Source organism: Neopsephotus bourkii, unplaced genomic scaffold (assembly GCF_033783945.1).
Source record: "Neopsephotus bourkii isolate Nb327-2 ecotype Australia unplaced genomic scaffold, CSIRO-AGI_Nbou_v1 NB_1060, whole genome shotgun sequence".
In the NCBI taxonomy this organism is placed as follows: Eukaryota; Metazoa; Chordata; class Aves; order Psittaciformes; family Psittacidae; genus Neopsephotus; species Neopsephotus bourkii.
In genome coordinates, this window is record NW_026901548.1 from 1,238,002 (window position 1) to 1,263,987 (window position 25,986).

Sequence of the window (25,986 nt, forward strand, 5' to 3'; positions counted from 1 at the left end):
AGCCTGGGTGGGCTCTGGTGTTCAGATCAAGCCCACCAGATGCACGAGTGCAGGAAGGTAGTTTAAAATGAGAGAACAACAGAATTTCTCCGTAGTTCTTGAGTCAAGCCCAACACAGTCATGAGAAGAAAGAAACACAGCGTTCACGAAGGACTTTTCCTTATTGCACGTTCCTCCACACTGCAAAGAGCCATGCTGCACTTTCGGTTGCACGCACACCACGGCTGTGGTGCTGTGAAGCCCTGGGGACCCCTCGCTTGCACCAAGGAGGACTCGGGTCCCAGCACAGTATAGACTTGGTCTGAAACCACCGTGATTGCACCTTGGCTCCATCCCACATCCATAGACAGCCACGCTCGTGGCCTTGGGGAGAGCTGAGGCAGGCACTTCATACATTCAGGACTGAAATGAGATAAAAGACCCCTTCCCTCCCAACTACCATGCTTCAAAAAGCAGCTCCGTGATTCAGCAGAGAGCTCTACACCAGTGCCAGCCACACGTTCCCGGGTGGCTTGTGAATCACGGCTTGCAGTTCACAGCAGTTTGGCTCCTCGCACCAGCAACAGTACGTGATGCACACGTAAGCTGTGGGCACATTGATCAGTTCCCCATCACCGCCCTTAAAAACTCAGGCCATAAAACTGTGAAACCCATTCACAGAGTTAAAAGTCAATAAATTAGAAGCAGCTTTAAAAAAACGTGGGGTAGGAAAAGAAGAGGGGGGGGTTCCCCCAGGAGAAGATCCCAAATGGAACCCAGAAGAGATTAAAATACGCTTACAAATGCCAGCGTTTCCTGGAAGAAGAGGTCCTTGCTTTCCATTAACATGACACTGTTGAGGACAACCTCCTTTGCACAAAGAACAAGTGAATGTATGTACAAAACCAACTTGGCCTTGGCTCTGTGGTATTTGCACGGTCAGAGAAGAGCGTTTTAGCTGCACAAAGAGCGGAACACGGTTCTCTCTTTGCTTTCTTCCTTCACTTAAAAACAACGATAAAACAAAACACACTGGTTTTCTGCTTTGAGAAATGAGAAGCCTTAAAAATCCCCTTGGCCTTGGTTTCCAAAGGACTGGTAGCACTCAGGAGCTTTGGTCCTCTATGGCAAACAGCAGATTGCTGCGTGGCTCCGTTGCATGCAGGAATTCCACCCTCTGCGAATGGATTAAGTATTTGGTCCCCAAAGCACAGCTACGCTGGCAGGCAGGATGGAGGCTCCGCTGAGCATCTTCTGGTTAAAAACCAGCATCACCATTGATCAAGTCACATCCCCATCCATGCGTTTCCAATGGTTTTTGGTTTCCTAGAGCTGAAGGTTCCTATCCAAGGTTGCACTGATTTAAACACCCCAAGGTGCCAAAGCAGGCACTGCAGGGGAGCTGTGGCTGTGCAGGAAACGTCTTGCACACAGCATCTGGCTCCATGGGTGATTCAATAATGGAAAGATTCCGTCCTTCCCAAGGCACACGTAACGCAGTTCAGGCAGAGAGGGAACAGTGGAGGCACAGCCCATCCTCACCGGTGGAAGGCTGGATTCTTCTTGACTAAGATGTCATGGCCTGCAGTGTAGCAGTTTTGCTGCCTGTAATGCTGGAGCAGTCTCCTCCACAACGGGTTGCACTCCAGGAGGTACCGGTTCCCTGGTGGCACAAAGGGGGGGGCAGCAGGTTAGTGGCCAGAAGAGGCTTGAACAACATCACACACCAGCCACAGAAACTCCTGTCTGACCCTTCCAGCCTAACGGTGCTGGGTAACTCATGGGGACACCTCCTTGAGCCAGAGCTCTGTGAGATCCCGGCTCCCTTTCTGAGCTGTCACCTCGGTGAGCAGCTTCCCTACACATCGCAGCCTCCTTGTGATTAGGAGGGAACTAAGCAGCCAAAGTCTGTTAGGAGATTGCTCCAGCCTGCAAGGGACAGAAACCATGTGGTCCCAACCAGAGGGTGAGAAGAAACAACAGTACACATTGCGTATGAGCCGTGCATGCTCTCCACTTTCCAGATTGCCCAGACACACCACTTTCAAACCCACAGACATCTCAAAGAGGAAAGCAAGACCATCAGTTAGAATCATAGAATAATTAGGGTTGCAAAGGACCTTAAGATCATCCAGTTCCAACCCCCCTGCCATGGGCACTCACACCTCACACTAAACCATGGCACCCAAGGCTCTGTCCAACCTGGCCTTGAACACTGCCAGGGATGGAGCATTCACAACCTCCCTGGGCAACCCATTCCAGTGCCTCACCACCCTCACACCCTCCTCCTTATATCCAATCTGAACTTCCCCTGTTTCAGTTTTAACCCATCACCCCTTGTCCTATCACTACAGTCCCTAATGAAGAGTCCATCCCCAGCATCCCTATAGGCCCCCTTCAGATACTGGAAGCTGCTCTGAGGTCTCCACGCAGCTTCTCTTCTCCAGGCTCTCTGTACTAGTCTGGACCTCCACCCCTTTATCATAAAATGGTTTGGGATGGAAAGGACCTGAAGATCATCCAGTTCCAGCCCCCTGCCCTGGGCGGCAATGTCTCACCCCAGCACCCTGCTTCCCCACGGGCCTGTGCTCGCTTCCAGGAGACCCACCTAAAATGCAGAGTCCTTCCCGAGCTCGGGTGATGCCGACATTGACCTGGTTTGGGTCGGTGACAAACCCCAGGAACTTCTTCTGCCAGCTCTTGGTGGGCCTCCTATCAATCTCCGCTCGGGGACAGGAGCGCACGGTTGACAGGATCACGTATCTCCACTCGCTTCCTACAAAGCGGAATTGAACCCTGGGTTTGTAGAAGGAAGCATCCGGCCACCCCTCCACCCTACAAAACACTTGGGGCTCTACAAGTGAGACCCACAAAACGGCTGCCACCCGTTGGGTTTCTCCAGCTTGGGAGGCCAGCAGAGTGCTGATCGTTGCTCTCCACAGAGCATGTGTTACAGCAGCTCTTGAACACCCCGTCAAGCATCCTCCCCCTTCGCACCTTCATCAATCTCCCCCTCTTTGAGCACTCTTGAAGTCTTCCAGAGGATTTGTTATAATCAAAGCACGCAGAAATCGGGCCTAGGGATGCTTCCTCCATGGCTGAATTGACCCTAGTGTCAGATTTGCTCAAAGACCCTTCCTGTGAGGTGTTCCTTCAGCCCTCAGGAAGGCAGGAGAGAACAGACCCAACCCTCCCCTCTCCTGCCAGCCTCACCTTGACTCTTGACGATGGTGCAGACGGTCACCCCTCGGATCCTCTCCTTCTGGAGGTTCTTGCTGATCTCGGACACCTGAGCGTTGTAGGGGCTCAGGATGGCGATGCTCTCCGGCTGGATGGTGCCATCTAGTGTCAGCTGCTTCGCTATCCTCACCTGGGGAGACCAGGGTCTTCCTCACCTGGGAGCGGTGGCCAGAGGGACCCAGCGGTCCAGCACCCTGACCCCAGAGCAGTGATGGAGCCTGGCTGTGCTGTTGTCCCTGCTCTGGGTCACCCTTCCCTATATCTGCCTCTGGGCAGGGGCATCCTGGTGTGCTCCAGACCGGAGAGGACACCAGGCAGACACTTGTACCCCATTGATCTCTATCCTATACGGCTACACATCGTCCCTTCATGATCCCAGCACAACAACCCCTGCTTTTGCATCTGCAGCAGTGCCCCAGGACCCTCCTCACCGCCTGCTCCACTTCATCCAGGTTTGCTTTAGAGTTCTCATTTCCCTCCTCAGTAGAAATCATGAGGCTCTGCTCCTTCCCCTCCACGTGCCCGAAGATGATGGGGCAGCAGCCGTTATCCTTGTGGTAGAAGACACTGGGCTTACGGAAGAGCTGGGGCCACGTTTTCAGCCGCGAGTTATAAAACTCCTGCGATGGGAACTTGCAAATGCTTTTGTGCTGGTAGAGAAAAGGGGAGAAACTGAGGTGAACAAACCCCAAGGAACCCCTCAGCCTGCAGCATCTCCCTGGGCAGGTTGTGCCTGCAATGCCATCGTGCTGAAGCTGGCAAGAAGGGAAGGCGCTGGAGGAACTCACCATGCGGTACTGCGTGTCCAGCATGTGCGCCTGGTTGTGGTAGCGCTCAAAAAGAGATGTCTCCATGCCAAGGGTCTTGCAGACGTCGTTGTTGACCACAGGCCGCATCTGTTTGTGATCCCCAAGCAAAACAACCTGGAGAGAAGAGTGGACACCTCAGCTGTGAGGGTGGAGGCATTGCTGAAGGCAACCAGCTCTTTGAAAGGCTGCTTGTACACAGGCATTTGTTGCTACCTCTTTATGTTATGGTTACAGCAACCTTAAGCAAAGACTGTGTTGGGCATCACATACAGATCCTGACCCGGATAACACAGAGTCTTGTTCCCATCTGACAGGAGAATGACATCATCTAGTGAGCCCACTGAGATCTGCTCTATGCTTCTTGTCACGTTAATACTCTGTACTTAGAATCATAGAATAGTTTGGGTTGGAAAGGACCCCAAGGTCTTCTATTTCCAACCATCCCGCCACAGGCAGGGACACCTCACACTAAACCATGTCACCCAAGGCTCTGTCCAACCTGGCCTTGAACACCACTAGGGATGGGGCATTCACAACTTCCCTGGGCAACCCGTTTCAGTGCGTGAGGACGTTCGTTGGTAGGAGTGATACCCACCCTATAAAGAAGCACCAGGCTGAAACACTGATAAACCATCACAGATACTACCAAGAACAACCTTAAAACCTGGGAGAGCTTGGAAGAGCAGCATGAGAAGGGGTGGAAGAAACGCAGAGGTTTGAGAGCCCTGAGCAGCTCCTCCTAAAGGCACATCTTTGGAAGGGGCTTACCTTCTCAGCGTGGCGGTGGCTGACCAAGGGGATGAGGGTCTCGGGCTCCGTGGACATGGCACACTCATCGATGATGATCTGCTTGACATTGAGCTGCTCCAGGGAGGGGGCAGATGCGGCGGAGCACGTGCACAGGATGACATCGTGTCGTCTCAGTTCATACATACGAGCAGCCAACAGCAGGATTTTGTACCTGGTGGTCAATGCAGAAGACACCAGGTTATGCATAAGGGACACAGCTGAAGGTTCCCCTTGCAGGAACCAGGCAGAGGCTATGCTTTCCTAAATGATTATGGCTCCATCTCCTTCCCTGGAATGAGCTGGTGCATCCAGAAAAGGGTTTGGGATGGGCGCTATAGGAAACCTACTTGGGTTTATGGTGGAGGATGCATGTGCCACAAACACCTAACAGGACTTTTGGTCCAGATAGACAACAGCACCAGAGCAGAAGTGTCCTTGGCTTCCATAAGCCAGGACAAACCCACTGGGGTTCCCCCAGTCTATGAGTTTGTGTCAGCTGAGCCTTAGCAGGTACAGCCCAAACCTCTTCTCACAGGGGCAAGAGATGGCTGCACAGGCAGGGCTTGAGGGGTGGGACATGGCCAGCGGCAGCCACCTCTCCCCAGGGGCTCTACTCACTTCTTGGTTTCATCTTCTGTTATCTGCTCATCTTTCTTCATGCGGGAGTCGAAGTTGCAGATCTCCCGCCAGTGAGGGTTGGGCGGCCGGCGGATGCGGTGATGCAGGATTATTTCACTGAAGAAAGAGCCAGCACATAAATAACTTCCCCCAACGCAGACCCAAGTGATCTCTACACTGAAGCAGACCTCACCTGCTATGTAGAGAAACCCCGTTAGCTAAAACAGCCACAGCCAGACTGTCCCATCTCTACAGACCTCACAGTTCACCCTTGAGGACACGACATGCACCCACTTCTCTGCAGCAGTTGCAAGGAGGAATGAAGCTCTGAGGCAGAAGCTCTTCCCTGTGAGGGTGCTGAGGTGCTGGCACAGGGTGCCCAGAGAAGCTGTAGCTGCCCCATCCCTGGCAGTGCTCAAGGCCAGGTTGGACACAGGGGCTTGGAGCAAGCTGCTCCAGTGGAAGGGGTCCCTGCCCGTGGCAGGGGTTGGAGCTGGAGGAGCTTTAAGGTCCCTTCAACATGAACCAGTCTGGGAGTCTTGGATTCTATAAACTCAGAGAGTTTTAGAGCCATTCAAAACCAAAAGATGAAAACTCTAGGACCTTTTCAACAACCTGGCCTTCCTGACCAGGTCCTGCATTAGACTATCCACCTCCAACATGGAAAAATTCATTGCAAGGCAGGTTAATAATGCTGCTCCACAGCAGGAAACCACATTTGTTCTGGCTTGTGGAGCTTTACCAGTGCAGAACACATCCCTCCCCAGCACCCTCAGAGCCTGCAGGGCCACAAGGTCCTACCTGAGCTCGTATTTTGGTTTTGCATCCCGCAGGGCTTTGCGGTAGAGGTGCCGGTTGCTCCCTGGGTACGGGTATTCCATCGCCTCAATGGCCTCCCCATAGACCCTCAGTGGTTTCAGGCTCTTCATCTTCAGCAGCATCTCTAGGGAGAGAGAACAGGTCTGCTCAGACAGCACCAGGCACTGGTGATGCTCAGAAGGCTCATGGCCGGTGAGGTGCCCTCTTCTCCCCACCCCTCACTCATCAACCCCACCTTCTCTGGTCCTCACCTCTGGTCTTCTGTAAGGACCAGCTCTGCTTTCTGTCCCCCTACCCCTGCTCACAGCCACATGTTCTCCTTCCCACCAGTGCAAGCCACTTGAGGAGCTCAAACCCAATAGTTACCGGCAACAACATCAACAGACTTGTTGGATGGGCCACAGTACAAGATGCACTTTCTCCCCTTGGCCATTTCTTCATCAGCAGGTAGTAGTTTATCCTTCTCAACGCTATCCTCATTCAGCTTATGGAACCAGTACACAATCTGAGTTCCAACAACGGTTTTCCCTGTGCCTACAAAAACAAAGAGGTTGTGAGAACACTTTAACCATGACACCCATGCTCTACACCAGCATCTGGATGATCAGTCATGAAATAAAACCAAGAACTGAGGGGTCTGCCTTGAACAGCTCTGGGTGATGCCAACCCACGCTACCTCCTCCTGTAGCCAAGGGTCCTATGGAAAGCAACAGATGAACCTGTCTCTCATAACAACCTATTTGTGCTGTCCCCCCAGCCTTACCTGGTGGGCCTTGGATGAGCGTGAAGGACCTCCTCAGAGCATTCAGAATGGCCTGGTTCTGACTCTCGTTCAGCTTCCTCTCGCTGCCAGGGATATCAAAGGATTTTCGCTGCAGGATTTTGGACGTTGCCACTGTTAGAGCAAAGAGCCAAGAGAGCAAGTTCAGAGAGGGTTACTGGAGACACACACGAGTGATTCAACAGGGGGATGCAGCAGGTACCCAGTGTGCCGCAGTTACAAGACCACCTAAAGGGAATCCTTGTCCCATACCAAGATGTTCTGCCCACGAGCCTTCTCCGTGAGCCCAGGGGATTAAAACATCACCCGTGCCACTCTCCACAGGGCATTCCCTGTTACCTTCCCTCTGCCAAGCCAGCAGCTCCTCTCCTCCCCTTGCCAGGGAAACCTCCTGGTCTGGGAGTGTAACCCCCATGGCAGTGACCCCCAGAAGCTGGCCAGAAGCAAGCAGCCACAAGGTAAGAAAGGTGAATATTTGCACCTACCTCTTTTAGGAGGTTCATGGCCAAGGGCGATGCTTTTAGCGAGCTCAGAGGCGTAGTTGAGCTTCCAGATTGCCTTCTCTTTCCGTCTGACAGACAGGGCAAAAGAAGAATGAATGGAATGTTGTGTAAACTACTGACAACCAACATACAGCTTTGTACAACTGCCCTGCTTAGCCCTTCCTCTCTGCTACGGGGTTGCATTAAATCCTCCCATAAAGAACTTAAACCAAACCGTTACTCTGCTCTTTTGCATCTGGGGCTATTTCTCAACTGTCTGAGGAGCTCAGCTTGTAAAGATGCTGAGAGCAAGGAGCACAACTTCCATTCCAGCTCCATTTTATTGTGGCCCTCCCCATTTTATTGGATTAGCTTCCAATTTTTTCCTAAAATCCAAAGGAAATTTTCCTAAAATCCAAAAGGAAACACATTTTGCCCTGATGAAGGCGGAGCAGTCACAGGTACAGCCCATGCTGTGTGCAGGGAAGGGTGAACTAGACATCAACTTGGCTTTAACAAGAGCAGACCTTGCTTCACAGCAACAACAAAGGGGAATGATTGGGAAATCAGGGAGCACTTCTAAGCAAACCCTGATCCAGTGTTTCCCACTGCATTTTATGACACATCGCTGCAGCAACCCAGTAACACCCAAAGCAGATGCCTGGGGAAATGTCCCCTATCTCCCCATTCTCAGGGTCGACCAGAAGAGCAAGTGGCCATCTGTGTTTGTCAGGGGACCAGCCACAACAGCAAGCAAAGCCTTGTCTGGATGCAGCTAAGCAGTCCTGCAGGAAACCGCTGCTCTGCATGGACCAGAGCACAACCACGAAGCACACTTACACGTCTGGCAGCGTCTTTGGGATGAGCTCCACCGTGAACCTGGCAGAGGCCTCCAAGATTTCCACAGGGATGTTCTCCATAGACATATAGTGGATGTAAAAGTTCATCGTATGCTGGCTCGACCTGTCCGACTTCTCCTCGTCGCTGAACTCTTCGGTCACCCCATGAGCCACCCAGGTGTAGGTATCAGGATCAACCACAAGTTTGCTCTCTGACCTGCCCTTGTTAAGCAAAGTCAGATTCTGGAGGCTCTGGCTAAGGCTTTCCTCATCTCTTTGAAGCTTCAGCCCACCCAAGCGAATGCACAAGTAACAGTGGCTGAAGTCCACTTCGATGGAGCACTCCTCCAAACAGGCTTTGTTGAGGCGGAAGCTCCCCTGCAGCTGCCCTTTGCTTGTCCTCTGCTCTGCCCAGGTTATTTTGACATCGTGGAGGACAATGGAGTCATTCTCAGCCACGGCACATGAAGCAGACTCCATGGCACTCATCAGCATCCACACCTTGTTATACTCCGCTGCGTTCTTGTACTTGTCTTTGGACTGCAGCGTGGCATAGGGAGAGAAGCAATCGATGGGCTTCTCCGTGTGCTGTAGGCAGACATCGAACCCCGGTGCCACGCACCACAGCTGCACAAAGGGCACCAGGAAGCCCCGGTAGACATCAGTGGTGAGCTGGAACTGCAGCGTGTCACCAGCTTTGAGCTCCAGGGAAAGCTGCACGTAGTGCAAGCACCGGCTCTTCTGTACCCAGCCCATGACCCTCTGGCACAGGTCCTTGCTATTCTGAAGGAGGGAGGCAGCCTTCTCAAAATCCTCGCTCCTGATGGCTGCAAGCACCTCTTGCCAGGTCTGGGTGCCCAAGAGGGTGACACTGCGGTTGAGGAGAACTCCTTCCTGCAGGCTGTGCTCCTTCATCTTCTCCGCAGAGTACACCCTCCTCTTCCACGTCAGCCTGATGATGCTCTGCTGCTCCATGAACATGGGCTGCTCTACCAGCTGAAGAGACCTGTAGTTAATGACCTGGGGATCCGGGAGACTCTCTTTGTTCAGTGGAAACAGGACTTTAAAGTGTTTGCTCAACGCTTCGACATCCACCACAAAGGCCACTTTCTGCAGGACCTGAGCCTTCAGCTGGGTGGTCATCTGCAGGCAGCGGGCTCTCTTCTCATACGTCACCGCCTGGGAATTCTTCCTGTTGAAGTCATGGCAGAGAAACTCAATGTCATCCGAAGAATAGACGATGGGCTTATTGCCGAGCACGGAGTGAAGGTGCCGCTGGACCACGACATCCATGTACCGACGGATGGGAGAGGACGCCCACGTGTACGAGTCCACGTGCAGGGAGTAATGGCCCGCTTTCGACTCCACGGTGGAGTTGGAGCGACTGAAATAGGAGCGGCTGAGCAGCCTCCTGAACTCCAGGGCCAGCGGGGCCAGCTCTGGGTGGATGTCATCAGTAGCAATGAGGTCCAGCATCTTCTGGAAGTCCTGGGCAGTGGCGGCTGACAGCAGGTGCTCCCAGATGGGGACCAGGAGGCTGAACGCCGTGTTTCTATTGGAGTCTCGGGCAGGAGTCCCCTCTCCCAGGTGGTGCGAGAGGTGGATGGACAAAGGGAGCATGTGGCTGTATTTGTTTTTCATGTGTATTAACTGCTTAGGGTTTGGCTCGCACTGACACCGGAGAGGAGTGACACTTCTGGTGTCCCCCTGGTTGGTGAGGAACTCAGCCACAAAACTGTTGAACATGATCATTAACTCCTCTATCATCTGATGGGACCCCCTGTTCCCTGGGGAGCTTTCCTCGTCCAGCCGGTCATAGAAACAGTCCTCCTGCAGCCGAAACTTCCGATGGATCCTGGAGAAGTGATAAGCCACTGCTATGCAGTCCTCTAGGGTACCGAAAGAGAGGGCCTGTCCTGCTCCCTTGTAGTGGTCCTTAATGAGGAGCTCCGCCTCTTCGTAGGACAGCTGCCTGTCCGAGCGGATCACAGAGAGGGCGAAGACTTCCTTTAGCATCTCGTCAGTCCCCTTTTCTATGGTGACAAACAAGGAGATCACCCGACGATCCTTCTGCGGCAGGAGGCTGCAGACGTCTTGGCTAATGTGGGGTGGGAACATGCACAGAGGCTCCTGGTTGGGAGCGTAGTAGGTGACCCCCCGCTTCTTGGCTTCCAGGTCCAAGGCACTGCCTTTGGGAATGATGCCAGCTACATCTGCAATGTGGATCCCAATCTCGTAGTGATGCCCAAGATCCCTGACACTGATAGCATCATCCAAATCCTTGGCACCGTCGGGGTCAACGGTGAAGGTCAGGTAACTCCGGCAGTCCTTCAGGTTTTCCTTGCTGAAGCTCAGTTTGCTGCTGGAAGGATACCTGGCTGCCTCCTTGGTGACAGCAGCTGGGTATTTCTTCTCCAGACCATACTCTAAGCCGAGGATCTTTAAGCCTTCTTCCAAAGTCAGTGCTGCATGCGTTACCTCCGTTATTATCCCCAAGGGGTAGTAAAACCCTTCCCGCCAGGTGATAACCTGGACGCAGAACAACTGGCATCTCCTCATCTCCTGGCTGATCTTCTCGCAGCTGACCACTCTGTACTTCCCATTGACAAGCCTGCGGATGGGAATGACGTTGGGTTTCTCTTTCAGCCCTGGGACGAATATCTTGGTGACCGTGGGATCGATGGGTATCATCACCCGGGGATCAAATTCATCCATCATGCAGATGAAGGTGCGCTCCCTGTCCCTGCGCTTTAGGACGCCCACCACCTTCCCCTGCGGACGGTGGCTGCCGCTGTCAGATGTGCTTCTCTGCAGGATCTCCACCAGCACCTCGTCCCCGGTGAAAGCAGTTCCACAGTGAACTCTGCCTTTGATCTGAATGGTCATGGCAGGGGAGTCGTTGAGGGTGAAGGCAGAAGCTCTGTCAAACCCTTCTTTGACCAGCTCGCACCTCTTGTACATTTTGGGGTGCATGTGCAGGTACTCCTGCATCATCTGAGAAGAGAAGCTGACGTACTCCTGCCTGTCTTCCCACAGGCTTGAAGACTCAGACTTCACATTCAGCAGCCCTTCTTCAGACACCGTCACCAGCATGTTCTTGCTCTCATCTAAGAGCTCCTGGAGGATGGGGTCATCGGGGTTCATGCTCTCAGCCTCAGAGCTCCAGGAATCCGTGTCGCTGTCCTCCTCATCCGCCTCCGGGCTCCTCCTGCTCCAGCTCTCCTTGTCGCACGCAGCCTGCTTGATCTGGGCCATTGTCAGCTCCTCTGGGAAGATGCTCTCCTTCTCAATGCACTCCTGGATGAAGCGCTTCCAGATCTTGCTGCACTGGCCATGGGAGCACAAGGCCACCGCATCCCCCACCGCAACAACCAGCGACTGTGCCCGGGTCATGATGGTGTTGAGCACTCTGGCTTCGTTGAAGAACTCGAGGTGGTGGGAGGCCAAGGAGCGCAGGCTCTCGCTGGTGTGCACCGTGCTGATGATGATGACCCGGAACTCCCGCCCTGCACCGGAGGGGACAAGGGAGAAGTCACCCATGGGACCCCGACAGAGAAGACCCTGCCCGTCTAACGCTGCGTTACGTGGCCATGGGCTGATGTAACCTCGCTTGGCTGAGTCATGGGAGTGCCCTGGTGTGATCAAGCAGCTCTTGGGGATTGTGAGGGCCTCCAGGCATGCACCAGGATGGACACCATGAGGCCAGCACCACCTGCATGCCTGGAGATGGGAGAGAGGCACTGGAGCAGCCCAGCATGCTCAGTGCCACCTGCAGCCCCCAGCAGCCCCTCCTCACCAGCACAGGGTTTTCTGTGAACCCCACATTCCTCAGGGCACCGAGGGGAACAGGAGCAGTGACAAGAACCCCTCTCCCCTCAAGGACAAATAAACAGCGAGAGGCACCCTGGTGATTTCAGAGCTGGGAAGAAAGGGTGTGGAGGTCAGAAGCACACCCCAGGGGTTGGTTATTCTCACCACGAGGAGTCCCAGCTGCACAATAAAGAGATAATAATAATAAGTCCATGGATGAATCATAAACTAAATCCTTAAGGACAAATCCCGAGCCCTGTCCCTCTCCCGTCATCAGAGCAGCAGGCTCCTCCTGCACTGAGCTGGGCTGGGATTTCTGCTGTGACCGGTACCCACAGCCCATCCTGGTTTCAATTCCCTTCCCTCATCAGCCTCTCCCACAGAGGCTTCACATGATTCACACATGCCCAAGTCCCTGGGATCTCACTTCGGGGGTTTTCACCCTCCCACGAAGCAAGGGCCTATATTTGAGAGGAGCTGGGTGCAGATTGACCTCAGTGGGAAACCTTATTCACTAAGGAAAAGGCGAAATCAAAGAATTCCCAGCCAGGAGGGGATGGAAATCAGCCAAAGGATTTCCAGGCACTCCCTCCTAATCATCATTCCCTGGGCTGTGGTGGTGGCAGAGCCATGGGGGGGGCAGCTCTGCCTCAAAGCACCCCACGCAGCCTCCCAGGGAGGTATTTTGCCATGGGGTCAGCCTGCCTTTTCCGTTTTAATGAGGACAACATGGAGATGCTGGAAAGACCTCTGCTGACGACCCAGCGTCCCTTCCCTCTGCCTATGACACAGCGGCTGTAGCTGCTGCAGACTCTCCTGTCCCATAACATGACTGCGAAAGAGCCCACAGAAGAGCTCAAACGCAGGCAGGCCTGACCAGCTGCTGCCCAAGACACAAACCTGGCAGGTTCTCGTAGTTTTCTACCACCACATCTTGTAGCTGCTTTTTCCTCAGCTCTTGCCTTGTTGCAGAAACCTGGTCGGAAAGAAAGAGGCGCAACTGAACACGGGTCCAGCTCAGAAATGTCCCCGTCCAGCATCAAGGTCCCTCACCCTTCTCAGCTGCAGCTTCCCCAAACAAGTTACTCAACAACAGCCACACGTCCTGGGCTGTCATCAATGCCCATAGGCTGCCCCATAGTTAAACTGCCCAGAAGATCATAGAACAGTTCGGGTTGGAAAGGACCTGAAGATCATCCAGTTCCAACCCCCCTGCCACACCTCACACTAAACCATCTCACCCAAGGCTCTGTCCAACCTGGCCTTGAACACCGCCAGGGATGGAGCATCCACAGCTTCCCTGGGCAACCCATTCCAGTGCCTCAGAACCCTCACAATGAAGAACTTCCTTCAGAGCAGTCCCAAGATGCTGAAAGAAACCTTCAACTAAACCATGCCACCATGAGGCACCTTTCTTTGACCACCCACGGCACGCTATCCAAACGGGGAGCACCACAAAAAGGCACTGATGGCATGCAAGACCCCAGCTTCCTCATTTTCACTAGCACAAGGGATGGGTTTGTCACAGATAGAGTCCAGAATTCACTAGGGAGTGTTCATAGCATACTCAGCAGTGCATGTGCAGCCCCTTCAAGTGGGGAACGTGTAGCTCTCCTTCCTACCTGCATCCCATGGGAGACCACACAGATGCTCTTCAGATCTCGGACACCCCACTCATCCGGCCACCTCCGATAGATCTCCTTCACCTTCTCAATCACTTGTATTATCTCGGAGGTGTTGTGCCAAGAAATCATGGACATATCCCTCTCAGCCCCACCAGACACATGGCAAAACATGAGTGGGTATATTTTGGGATGGGGTGGGATGTTCCCACTGGCTGTGATAACATTGCCTTTGCCAACGTAGAAGTGCTTGGAAACAAACTCAATGATGCCTGCAGTGGAACGATAATTCTCATTGAAGATGATCCTGCTCTTCGTGGCAACCTCATGCGTCTCTCTCTTGTAGAACTGGAAGAGTCGGTTTAACAGAGTGTGATCAGCAGATTGTCCCCCTCCAACAGAGAACAGCTTTGGGGTGATCTGCATGTGGTCCCCAGCAAGGACAATCCGGGTCTCGAAAGTGGCGTAGGAGAGTGGAACCAAAGCTTCACACTCCAGCATCTGAGCAGCCTCGTCAATCATGATGTGGGTGAAGTAGCCTGGGGGAACCTTCAGGTTCTTGGATAACATGGAGGTGGTAATAATGATGTGGTGCCTGTCGATCTCTGCCTGCGTGGGGTGCCGGAAGGAGCGCTGGTCTGGAGAGAGGCAGCAGTACATCTGCGTGATGGGGTCCGTCAGGTTGATGGGACGGTCTGTGTTTATGATCCTCAAGGGAACAGCCCATGGGTGCCTGTTGGTCACGTAGCTATGGAAGTACTCCCGGATGTAGATGTCAGCAGCACTGGAGGGGGACAAAAGGGGAAACCATCGAGGGCTTGTAAGTGCTGTTCCCAAATGCTGTGACCATCGTCCCAATGCGCTACCTCATCATCCACCAATACACACCCCAACTCCTCCCAGGTTTGGCTGACAATATTCTCATCCCAGGAGATATTCACATATGCATGGAGAAGGTGCTGTTTATGCAGCCACCAATTCCAAGCCTATTTTGAGTATGGTTTAAACCAGAAGCTGACAGCTCAGACTAGGGCATCTTTCGATGCAATGTGCTCCACAAAACCTGTGGCCCTTCTGCTCTCCAGGGCCAGGTCACACAGAACTCTCCTCTGACAGCCCGAGGGTGATACAGGATCTGCAGAAGGAGCTTCAATGCAAGCAGACAGCCTGAAAGAGGCTAAGATTAGCAGCCACCCATCTATTATACATCACAAACGAAGGCGGTAGCAGCCTGTGGACACTCTTTGAGCACAACTGCTCTGATGATAACAGTCTTGCCCTGCTTTCTCCGAGGGCAGAGTCAATGGCAGTCACAGCGGATCTGCATTTCCTCTTCCCCAAAGTCTCCCATACCAGGCTTCTTCCTAGCAGGAAGTGCTACAGCAGTTTAAGACATATCAAATGAAAATGACCTTATTTAAACAAGGAATTGAAATGAATACTAAGGAAAGGGCAGCTCGGCTCCATCTCATCCACCCTGGCTCCCTCTCATCCCACCAGCCAAGCAACAGACCAGCTCGCTTGGACCTGGCTCCCAGCTCTGGTTGCCTCTTCCCTCACCCCTGCTGACCTGTTAGTGTGCGTGCAGATCAGCACCCGTGTGTTGGGCTGCTTGAGGATCTCAATGGTGGCCATGGCCAAGGTGAACGTCTTCCCTGTGCCAAAAGGCCCATAGATGAGGAGAGGTGGGACCTGCCGGCTGCTGATTGTCTGGCCTGTGATCAAAGAGATGGCGAGTTTCTGCTTGTTGTTCCCTTTCTGTGGCGAGCCAAGAGAGTAGGGGATAGAGCAACTGGCGACATCAGGTAGGACCAGCTTCTCGTCCAGCAGACGGTCCACAGCCTGGTGCCAGTGCCGGAACAGCAGCTGGTCGATTTGGAACTGGATTTCCACTTTGTGGGATGTGCCTGGCTGGAACTTCAGCTCTGAGCAGCATCTCTTTGGTATCTGCAGCCAGATGGTGTTCTCCGTGGTGGCTTTGTGCTCCACGTTAACCTCGTAAACCCGACTGTTTACAGGTGGGTCAAGCGCCAGCAAAGCAGTGGGCACAGACCTGCTCAGCAGATAGCCCTCGTCTGTGTCCGGCGAGAGGTTGTAAGGGGTAGGCACTTGAGCAAACAGCTCACCAGAGAGGGCAAACTTCGCCCCCATGGAGAGGTTCTGCAGGATGGGGGTCAGCGAGATGACGACCCGCAGGTTGAGCCTGCAAGGAGGAAACACCCACATGAACAGCAGAGAACCGGCCCCTGAGCTCAGCAACCACCCTCCCCGCTGCAGCCACCTGCACCCAGAGAGGGTCTGCTGGCCCCTGGGCACGCAGAGACAGAAGCTGTGCTTCGAGCTAATCCATGGCCACAGGACAAGACCCAGCCCTTTCCCTGTTATCAGGACCCAACAAGCCATCTTCCTTGGCGCGTTTCCACTCTCCTGGGAAGGCGCCTCAGGACCCAACCCAGAAGAGACAAGACTTCAATAGCAGCACAGCCCCAAGGGTTAGCAATGGGCCTTTGGTCCACAGCCACAAGGAACCCCTCCGGACCCAAACCCGGCACTTACTTGGCAATCAGAGCTTGCTCAGCTTCTTCCTCGCGGAAAAGGAAGTTGTGCATCCTCTCCCGATAGTTGAGGCGGGTGATGGGAACGGTTGCAGCGCCCTCCCGTTGGTATTCCAGCGCCAGAGCAGGAGGCTTGTACTGGGCCAGCAGAGCCACGTCCTCCGCAGACCTCACCACGCTGGGAACGATGATGCGGTTGCCTCTATCCCACCGCACGAAGTCGACGAGGCGGCTGCTCTCCCTGCCGCTGGGGACGTGCTGGGGGGCATCCCTCCGGCCCACCTTCACCTTCACCTTCTGCAGGAGCACGGGGCGGCTGCCGAAGTCGAACACCACCCACTGCTCGAAGACGCCCAGCGTGCAGCTCTCCATGCTGACCTCCACCAGCGCCGTGGGGGGCGAGGTGGGCAGCCTGGCCACGTGCTCCCCACGGAGGTAGTGGAGGCCCCGGGAAAGCCCGTTCCCAGAGAGGTAGAAGCTGACTCCGGGTTCCCGCTTCAGTAGGGCCACGTGCTGCAGAGGCACCTGCCAGGAGAGGAGAAGGCAGGGATGCGGTGAGGGCAGCCCGTGGGAGAATGATGGGGCTCTCCTACTGGGAACTGCTGCTATGCTGGCCCTACAGAGCACTTGAGATTCTCCTTAAAGGAGCTTTTACCTCCTGCAACCCCACAACAGTTATTTTGAGGTCTGAAAGAACCTCAGCTTTCAGTTCTATGGCAATTGAGCCAGTCTGCTGTCAAGAGGAAGCACTGGGCTTGGAGAGGACAGTTAGAGCAAGGCTCTTGCCCCCAACACCCACAAAATCCAGGGCAGGAAAGGAGCTGATCCTTGTTACTTGTGGTGACACGTGGGAGGTGATGAGAGCAGCAATGAGGTGAGACAGGAGGCACAGTGGCTGCATCCCTCACACACGGCCCCAGCTCAGCCTGGGCTGCTCCCGCATCCCCATCCTGCATCCTCCTTTGGACAGCCCCAAATCCCAACCCCGGTGCCCCTTCTAGAAACCAGAATTAACCCAAACACCCCCCAAGGCCCCGGGGCTGTGCGGGTCCCAGCCTCCCGCTGTGCTGGCCTTACCTGGGAGTGCACCCTGAACTTCCACTGGTATTTCATCCTCCTGTCCTCCAGCTGCACGAGCAGGGGCTGCTCACAAACCACCCTGACCCCCTCGACGTGCTCAGACATCTGTAGGGGAGGCATGAGGGGAGTGAGACTGAAGGCAGCCCCTCAGGGACCCACTGCAGAGCCCTCCATGGGGCCAGCTGCATCCTTTGACTTCATCCTGCATCCCCCCAGGAGGGGACTCTTGGTAAATCCTCACACTCAGTCCTCATCCACTGCTCAGTGGATGCAGCAGCCTTGGGGCACAAAATGATGCAAAGCAGCGTGGCCAAGTACTCTGAGCAGGCTCTTCTCAGAAGGGGATGCTACAGAGAGCCATAGAACGGTTTGGGTTGGAAGGGACCTTCAAAGGTTATCTGCAATGAGCAGGCATCTCCAACTCGATCGGGCCGCTCAGAACCACATCCAGCCTGGCCTTGGATGTCTCCAGGGATGCTGCATCCAGCACCTCTCTGGGCAACCTCTGCCAGGGTTTTACCACCCTCATTGTAAAACGTTTCCTCCCCACATCCAGCCTGAATCTCCCTTCTTTCAGTTTAAAACCATCGCCCCCCATCCTATCACAACGTCCCCTTCTGCATCACCGTTAGGATGGTGACGCTCACACAAGAGGCTTCTTGCGACATGCCAGACCCCCCCACTCCCACCTTACCCACAACTCACAATCAACACCTCGTTGGAGCACGTCTTATAATCAGCAATGAGCCGGTCCTGGTAGGACAAGAGCCCTTCCTTGAGCGCTTGCTTCTTTTTCTTCACGGCAACCTTCACCCTTTGGATCCACTCCTGCAGCTCCTCGACAGAATGCGCCTTGGTGCAGCTATTCCCCATTTCACACACGTCCACTCTGGCAAGAGAGAGGTGTCCCGGGTGCTCCGTGGGGTTCCTCATAGAGCCAACCCTGTCCCCCCATCCTTACAGCGCCACGTGCGTGCCTTACCTGCTGCACAGCGAGAACTTGGTGAGCCCGAGCGGCGGCGCACGGTGCACCCATTGCACCGAGGCGTCCGCCGAGAGCATCTGCAAGTGCTCCACGGACACGCAGTGGCTCTCGAAGCTCTCCTGCGAGCTGAAGGTCACCATGCAGAACCGGCAGTACAAGTGCATGGCCGCGGGCTCCCCACCGGCACCGCCGCTCCCCGCGGCCGGCGGCAGCAGCTCGGCGCGCCCCAAGCCGTGCTCCCTCTCCGCCTGCCACACGGCCATCTCCACGTCGCTGTGCGCGTACTGGCAGCGCTGCGGGCTGTGCGGGCACGCCTGGCCCCTGGACACGAAGCGGCAGTAGCTGAAGGTGGGCATGAACTCGGGGCAGGGCCGGATCGCCGTGTACTGCTGCTTCCTGCGGCTGTCCGACACCACGTGCACCAGCAGCGGCTCCCAGGCGCGGTGCATCCCGCAGGGCCGGCCTTGCCCACCGGTGGAGATGCGCTGGGGGCAGCTGAAGAAGCAGGGCCGGCAGATCTCCTGGAAGCAGCCCCCGAACTCACTGGTGATGTCGGCAGCGGCGCCGGGCGCGGGGTGCGCGGTGGCAGCGGGGGGACCCCCGAGCTGTGCCTGCAGCACGGCCGCCTTCAGCCAGCGCCGCTCCAGCTGCTGCTCCCGCTCGAAGTTCCACACCGCGGCCTCCTCGGGGCTCCAGGCGAAGGTGCACTGGTTCCTGTGCTTGCCGCAGCCCAGCCCCATCACATAGTACCGGCACACGGCATAGCGCGCCGGCGTGGGGAAGCCCGGCCGCCGGGACACCTTCCTCCACGCCGTGCCGCGGCGGCCGCGGCATCGGGCCAGCAGAATCTCGTACATGCACTTGTGCTCCACGTCCCGCAGGTGGTAGGTGATCTCGTTCTCCTTCACGCTGCACTTGGAGCACACCAGGCACAGGTCCAGCTGCTGCTGGAGCTTGCCCAGCGGCACCGCGGGGCCGTTCGCCGGCGGCATCCTCAGCACTGGGTCCCGTGGAGCAAAACTTCACGGTGGGAAGCTCCTACCAGGAGATGCCGCGGGCAGGAGGTGCCATGGGGCAGCCGTGTCCTAGCTCACTGCGTACCTGGCAGCCATTGGTGCGGGGTCACAAAGCCTGGCAAAGACACGAGGAACAAGAGACTTAGCAGGAAGCATCAGCAGGTCCCTGGCTGGGCACAGCCCTGCCCCGCTCACCACCGGGCAGCCACGAGCCTCACCCAGCACCCAAGCGCCCGGGTCTGCCCCCTCTTCATCCCCCATCTCCCTTCACCCACCAGCCCAGGTCCCAGGGAACCACGTCCTGCAGCTGAGCAATGAGGGCTCCCCATGGGGCTCAGCTCGGTCCCTGGTGTGCCACAGCCCATCAGCGTTTACCACCCAGCGCAGGAGCCTGTCCCCAAGGGCACGGTCCCCACCAACCTCCCCCCCGACCCCATCCGACTTCCTCTTCCTGATCCCATCCCCTCCTCTGCCCCATTTGGCTGCTGCCAACTTTCTCTTTCTTTTCCCTGCTTTATTCCCTGGGTGCATCCCGGCAGCTCCAGACAGAGCCAAGCCCCAGCCTGTTCTCCCCTGCGGCACAAGGTTTAACTGGGATTCATGAACGCAGCAGCCGCCCTCTTTGCTCCTCGGATGCAGCATCCGAGGCCAGGGACTGGCAGGTTGGAACAGGGACCTGCGGGCACCCCGGTAACCGCCCAGCCAGGAGAGCCCTGGCCCCGTGGTGAGGAAGGTGAGAGGAAGGGGACTCGGCTGCACTGGGGCAGTTTCCTGGGTAACCGGAGGCCAGGAGCATCCCTGGGATGCGGCTGCAGCGCTCTGTGGCTGGGCCATGCCGGGAGCACGCTGGGGCAGATCTGTGGGCAGGGTGTGCTGCCAAGGAAAGCCACCGGCCTCGTGCCGAGCATCCGCCTCCAGCTCTGACCCACAGGCCCCAAGGACCAGCTCCGCAGTGACACAGGGAAGAGCAGCACTCGCAGCTGCAGGGGGGGAACCGCGCTGCTCCTGCAGACATACCGCTCACCTTTAACGCATAGAACCACAGCCTGGTTTGGGTTGAAGGGACCTTAAGGCTCATTCACTTCCAACCCCTGTCACAGGCACGGACACCTTCCACTAGAGCGGTTTGCTCTGAGCCCCGTCCAACTTGGCCAGTGCTGAAGCTGCTGCTCCAGCTGAAGCTCCAGGCAGCAAACACAGAGCCAGGACCAAAGGGGGAAGCAGCCACAGCATCACCCCCCTGCTCCCAGCTCATCCTCAGTGAGCCCCTCACACCCCATCCCAGCAGCACAGCACCCAACCACTGCCAAGCGATGGAGGAATCACCTCATCCTACTCCTCCACCCCTCCGTACCTCGGACACGCGCTCAGTGGGTAAACACCAGCCCTCTTTATCTCCCAAGGCCTGGCAGCGGGCCTGGCACTGGGCACAATTGGGGTGTGTTTTGGTGAGCTGCAAGACCCTGCATTAGAGTCCCACAGCAGCGCCGCCACTTCCTCTGCCATGGTTTGGGTCACTGGGCCACGCCAACACCTAAATCCCCCCCACTCATCTCCGTGCTGTTGCTTCCAAACCTTTACTTGCAGCATTCCCATGCAGGCAGCGGTGTGATGGGCAGCATGGGCCTGCCATGGCTCTGCCTGGCCTCTTAGCTATGAACTGACCAAACCTACAGCATCTGCAGGGACCAGCGTGGGCCTGCTCAGGCAGCATCCTCACCCCTGCGCTGCATCCTGTGGTACCCAGGCCCAAAGCCCCAGCCGAGCAGGCAGGTTACAGCCATCCCCCTTAAGAAGATAGAGAAGATGCTTTGCACTGACATGAAATAACTTGGGAAACAACCAAACTACAAGAGAGCAGCTCTAAACAGCAAAAAGGCAGGAGGAGGAGTGGGACACTGTGTCTGCTTCCCAAGGGATGCTCCACTGGTCCCCACAAAGGCAACACAGTGCTGGGGATGCAGATCCTGCATCCAAGGCTGCTTCTGCCAAACCCCTGGCCCTGGGAACCAAGGCAGAGGTTTGGGGGGACATGGTCTGTCCTGAGCACACCCCATGCCTGGCTGCAGGAGGGAGGGAGACCCCTGCACCTTTTGGGATACGTTTCAGCTCCTTTGGACCCAGCAGGGGTGAGCAGCACGCTCCCAGCTGAACCAGGGCTAACATCTGCAGCCTTGGGAATGCTGCAGTTTCCCTCGGACAGCAGTTTCACCTTCCTTCCTCTGGGATTCTCTTCCTTAGGACAAGCCCTGGGAAAGGCCCTGGGATTTGTCACCGGCTGCACGCATGTTGCACAACTCCAAAATACCTCGGTAGTACACAAAGAGAGGATGGAATCTGACTGCTGGCACTCAGCTCCATGGAGCAGGAGCCGAGCTTCCTGGTCCCAGTGCATCCACAGAGCCCAGAGGAGGAGCAGTCCTTAGGAGCAACAACACTGACCTGATGGTTAAAAGCCCTAAGAACCATAAGGACCATCCAGGACAGCTGGGGTGTTGCTGGCATTCATGCCTAGGCAGGACATCCCAGCTTGCTGAAGCCAACAGGGAGCATTCCGCCTTTTAAGGGTCAATTCCCTTGCTGTTTATTTCGTTGAAGAAAGCCTTGGATGTGGAGCAAGCTGCCAGGACACGCTCTGGGGCTGGAGGTGGGAGGGAAGAGGAAAGGGAAGTGCAAACCCCTCTTAAAGCCTCCGCACAGCACCAGCACTGAAGTTAACTTCAAGCCTCTTCCTCTCTACACCCATCTTATACCAGGAAAGAAAGGGGGGAAAAGCTACGGGAGCTTTTGCAATCCAGGCCGGGATGGAGGAAAGATGCAGGCACAGGGAAGCGTGGGGAGGTGCGCCAGGAGACAGCTCTCTTACTGATAACAAACCTCTGATATCAACAGGGCAAAATCCAAGAGCCCGGAGGGAAGAGGGAGCAGATTGAGCTCACGATTTACCACCCAGCCCATGCTTTGCAAGCAGATTTCTGCACGTTTTAAGCAAAGCAACCTCTTCCCCGCGGTCCTGAACAGCCCAGCCGGGTGTTTAAAGCCACTGGCACCCACTGACGGGCGAAACGAGTCACTGCGGGTGGTTTATGGTACACCCACCCCTGCATCAACCACAGCCCCGTCTCTCCCCATCACACGCGCCCTCGGCAGGCACCAACACAGCCACAAGCACCCGCTGCAGCCTCCCTACGAACCAGCCCGACCCGACCCACACCATCGCGTTTCCTGTGCCCTCTAGAAGATGCTCCAGGGCAGGGCCAGGCCCACCGCGATCCCCAGGCCCGCGCTGACACAGGGAATGACCCCGTCTCCCTGGGAATGGGCAATGGAAGCGTGGCCGTGCTGGGGGAACGCTCCCCGTGACCGAGCGCTGCCGCTCGGCCCCCGCCGCCATCCCGGCGGCCTTTTGTCAGGTCCTGCCTGCTTAATGATTAACAGGGATTAGGCAACGGCTACGCTGGAGTAAGCCAAGTGCCCCTCGCTCAGAGCCGGTGAGGGGGTCAGGGTGCCGGGATGGGGACAGGCCTGTGGCACCCACGGGTAGGACCCGGACCCGGTTACTGGTCCCTGCCAAGCACCGGAGCTGGGACTTGGGGGAGTTTTTGCTCTCTCAAGTGTGGGCACTCGGAGCAGCGATGTGGGACCAGTGCAGCATCCCCCAGCTCCCCATCAGCGACCAGGCGGGCTGGAGGGGTTTGGTACCGCTGGTGCCACCCCATCGCCTCCAGTTATTTGGCTGCACGGAAATCGCACCCCTCTTTGGTATTTGCCTCCTGGGCAAAAGCAACCTTAGAGGCTCCCGGGGCCCCTCCTCACCCCAGTCACCTCCATCAACACAATTCACACCGTGTCCCACCCAGGGAGCTGGCACCGTGCTGGCTGCTGCCAAGCGACACCGTGACACCGCTGCCCGGGCACCTCTCCCCTCACTACCGCGTTCCCATTACCCCAGTATAAGAAGTTCACTTTACACTGGGAGCTCCCACCCTCATCCCCCGTTAGGGCAGCGCTGCTGGGATGCTCCTGCCCGGGGCTGCGCACCCCAACACCGTGACCCCCCCCCCCCCGCAAGGCTCAGGGATGCTGCGAGCCGGGGCAGGACCGGGATGAGCCCCCCGGAGCTCCCCGCGCAGTGCAGCTCCGCAGAGCCCAATGGGGGCTACCGGGAGCGCCGATCCCCCCCTCCCCGCCGCCCCGGTCCACGGGAGCCCCCCCGCGCCGCTCTCACCGCCGCCGCCTCGGGGGTAGGGTGGGGGGCCGGGGTCTCGCCGCCGCCGCCGCCGCCGGTTTCTTCCTGGGGCCTCCCCGCATTCAAACCGGGGCCGGACTTCGCGGAAATTGCATCACGGCGGCCCCGCCTCGCCCCGCCCGCGGGCACCGGGGGGAGCCGGAGCCGGAGCCGGTACCGGCACCAGGGCGGGGGGAGCCGGCGTTGGGCGACGGCAGCGCTGCCCGCACCCGCTGCCATCGGGACCAGCTCTGCCCCGATCCCCCCCCGTTTCCCACCCTGGTCCCGTGTCCCCCCCCCCCCCGCGCATCCCGGTCCTGCACCCCCGCCGCCGCCGCCGCCGCTGCTCACCCGCGCTCGGTCTCTTCCAGCGGTCGAAGCCGGCTCCGGGGGGAGCGAAGCGGAGACGAAGCGGAGCGGTCCCGGTCCCCCGGTCTCCAACCCGGCAGCGGCTGAGCCTCCGCTTAAATAGGGCTTCCGGGAGGGGCCCCGCGCTGGTTTCCTTTCTGTTCATCAGCATCACTTTCGTTTTCCGTTTGCTTCCCAGCCAAGGTACTCCCGGTTGACAAAGTCCAACCTCAAGCCAAAAACCGTCAGCACCAGCCCCCAAATGAGCCTGATCGCGACGAGGGTGCCCTGGGGTGAGCTGGGTGCTTGCTCTGTGCAGGGCTGCAGCACCCACACCTCTGGTAACAAGACCTGCATCCCCAGCTGCAGGACACTGCACCAGCAGCATCACCCTGGATGCAGGGGGCTCCTCATCCCTCCAGCATCGCCCCATCACAGCCCCCTGAGCCAATCCTGCAGCAGCTCAACACAGCCCTAACATGACACAAGTGGTGGTGGTGTCCATTTGAGGGTGACACACATGGATGGATGGGAAGTGCAGCAGCCCAAGACCCCCCCTTGGAACATAGACATCCAAGCAAAAGGCCCAGGAGGTTCCTCTAACTCCCCTCCAGCCCCAGGACCACACCACAGCACCGGGGCTATGGCAGAGCCTGGGCATGAGGCCTCAGCAAGCACAGCCCTGCAGGCCAGAGGCTGTGCCCAGCGATGCAGCCAGGTCCCAGCCTTCCCTAATGAAGTTACCCCCATTCCATCAGGCAGCTGCACACCCTGGAAAGCAGCACCAAGCTAACTCACCCCCTACCACAAGTGGCTGTGGAAGGTTGCAGCCACTCAAGGTGAAGTTGTCCCACTGGCAGCAGTGCTGTTAAATCCTTCCATTGAGGGATGAGCACGGCAGGGCTGGTGACACCATGCCCCAACCCAAAGGCAGTGTCAGCAGGGGAAAAGAAAGGCTGTCCTTGGAGCAGGAGGAGGAAGCACCGAGGAGCCAGGAGTGGAGGGGGAAGGAGGGCAGGGACCATTTCCTGGCACCACCGAAGGAAGGAGGAAGACAAGTGATGCTTTTCACCTTCCAGCTCCATGTGGCTGCACCCATTGGGTGCCTTGGAGGGAACCCCCACCCTGCTCCCATCCAGCATCACCCCAGGGTGCCCCCAAGGGAGAGGGATGCCCAGGCCTGGGGGTACTGGATGGACACCACCGGAGCAATGGGAGGCCATAGGAACCGGCTGCCCATGGGCAGCAAACCCACTTGGTCCGGGCATCAAAGGCTCTGTCACTGCTGGAGCTGAGGGCACACCAGCTCCCAGCAGCAGGGCCATGACCTGCCCCGTGCTTTGTCAGCCAGGAGCAAGCGGGGGGCTCAGCCCCACAGCAGGAGGTGACCCCATGGAGCCCCCACATCGGCTTTCGTGGGGATGGAGCTTCCCAGCTTTTCCCTCACTGCTGCCACGGGGGCTGCTCAGCTGGGGCACTGCAGGAGCCCTGTCCCTGCCCAGGAAAGGAGCGGTCCTGCCCCTGGGAAGATGCAGCTCCAAGTGAGGCCAAAGGGAAGGCATCAGCTCAGGAAGTGAGCACAGGCACTGGGACAGCAACAGCGACGGAGCCCGGCCCCGGTTTTAGCGTGGGCAGAAACCTCCCCTCCCCAGCCCTGACTCCAAACACCTCCGTAACAGCCCAGGCAGCAGCAGACAGCAGCGAGAACCAGAAACAAAGCACCCCTAAACCCCCCCCCCGGTGTCAGAGCCGGGTTTGCCCCAGCGCCGGGGCTTTGCTCGTTTCCAGGCGGGGTGGATGGAGCTCTCCAGGCGGGATGCGCTCCCCGCAGCTCCAGCAGCAAACAGCCCTCACTGCCTCGCACGCAGCCTCCCGCACCCCTGCAAAGGCGGCAGGAAGAGGGAAGCAGCCCAGGGAGAAGCCGGGCTCTGCTGCCCCTTATCCCGTGGCCGGAGCAGGGAGGAGGCAGCGCTGAGTCAGGGCAGG

The 25,986-nt window shown here is 57.0% G+C and overlaps 2 protein-coding genes across 6 annotated transcripts in view; one reads left to right on the plus strand and one right to left on the minus strand.

The window, feature by feature from the left end:
• Nucleotides 1-25,986, plus strand: part of RTEL1 (regulator of telomere elongation helicase 1) — a 363,295-nt gene that overhangs the window by 263,721 nt on the left and 73,588 nt on the right. The window lies entirely within an intron of this gene.
• On the minus strand, nucleotides 567-24,082 carry HELZ2 (helicase with zinc finger 2). Of its 3 annotated transcripts, none has more exons than XM_061361395.1 (20): nucleotides 24,004-24,082; nucleotides 18,406-19,539; nucleotides 18,129-18,312; nucleotides 17,421-17,528; nucleotides 16,345-16,868; nucleotides 15,359-15,991; nucleotides 13,789-14,572; nucleotides 13,067-13,142; nucleotides 8,358-11,862; nucleotides 7,521-7,606; nucleotides 7,018-7,149; nucleotides 6,621-6,788; nucleotides 6,237-6,378; nucleotides 5,436-5,552; nucleotides 4,797-4,989; nucleotides 4,008-4,142; nucleotides 3,651-3,869; nucleotides 3,193-3,349; nucleotides 2,588-2,755; nucleotides 567-1,642 (listed from the first exon to the last, which is right to left on the minus strand). In XM_061361395.1, the coding sequence occupies exons 2-20, from the start codon at nucleotides 19,398-19,400 to the stop codon at nucleotides 1,518-1,520; spliced, it is 8,451 nt and encodes a 2,816-aa protein (XP_061217379.1). In that variant the 5' UTR covers nucleotides 19,401-19,539; nucleotides 24,004-24,082; the 3' UTR covers nucleotides 567-1,517. The 3 variants fall into 3 exon arrangements, with proteins under 3 accessions (XP_061217379.1, XP_061217380.1, XP_061217378.1); XM_061361396.1 differs by lacking the exon at nucleotides 24,004-24,082 and adding an exon at nucleotides 19,700-19,827; XM_061361394.1 differs by lacking the exon at nucleotides 24,004-24,082 and having other exon boundaries at nucleotides 18,406-19,636.

Bases quoted from the DNA above. Each gene is read 5' to 3' on its own strand.
- HELZ2 (XM_061361395.1), bottom strand. From the start codon at position 19,400: ATGCCGCCGGCGAACGGCCCCGCGGTGCCGCTGGGCAAGCTCCAGCAG. The intron at 18,313-18,405 runs GTAAGGCACGCA...CTCTCTTGCCAG, and splicing joins AAGTTCTCGCTGTGCAGCAG to AGTGGACGTGTGTGAAATGG. The intron at 17,529-18,128 runs GTGAGTTGTGGG...CCTCCCCTACAG, and splicing joins GCTCCAACGAGGTGTTGATT to ATGTCTGAGCACGTCGAGGG.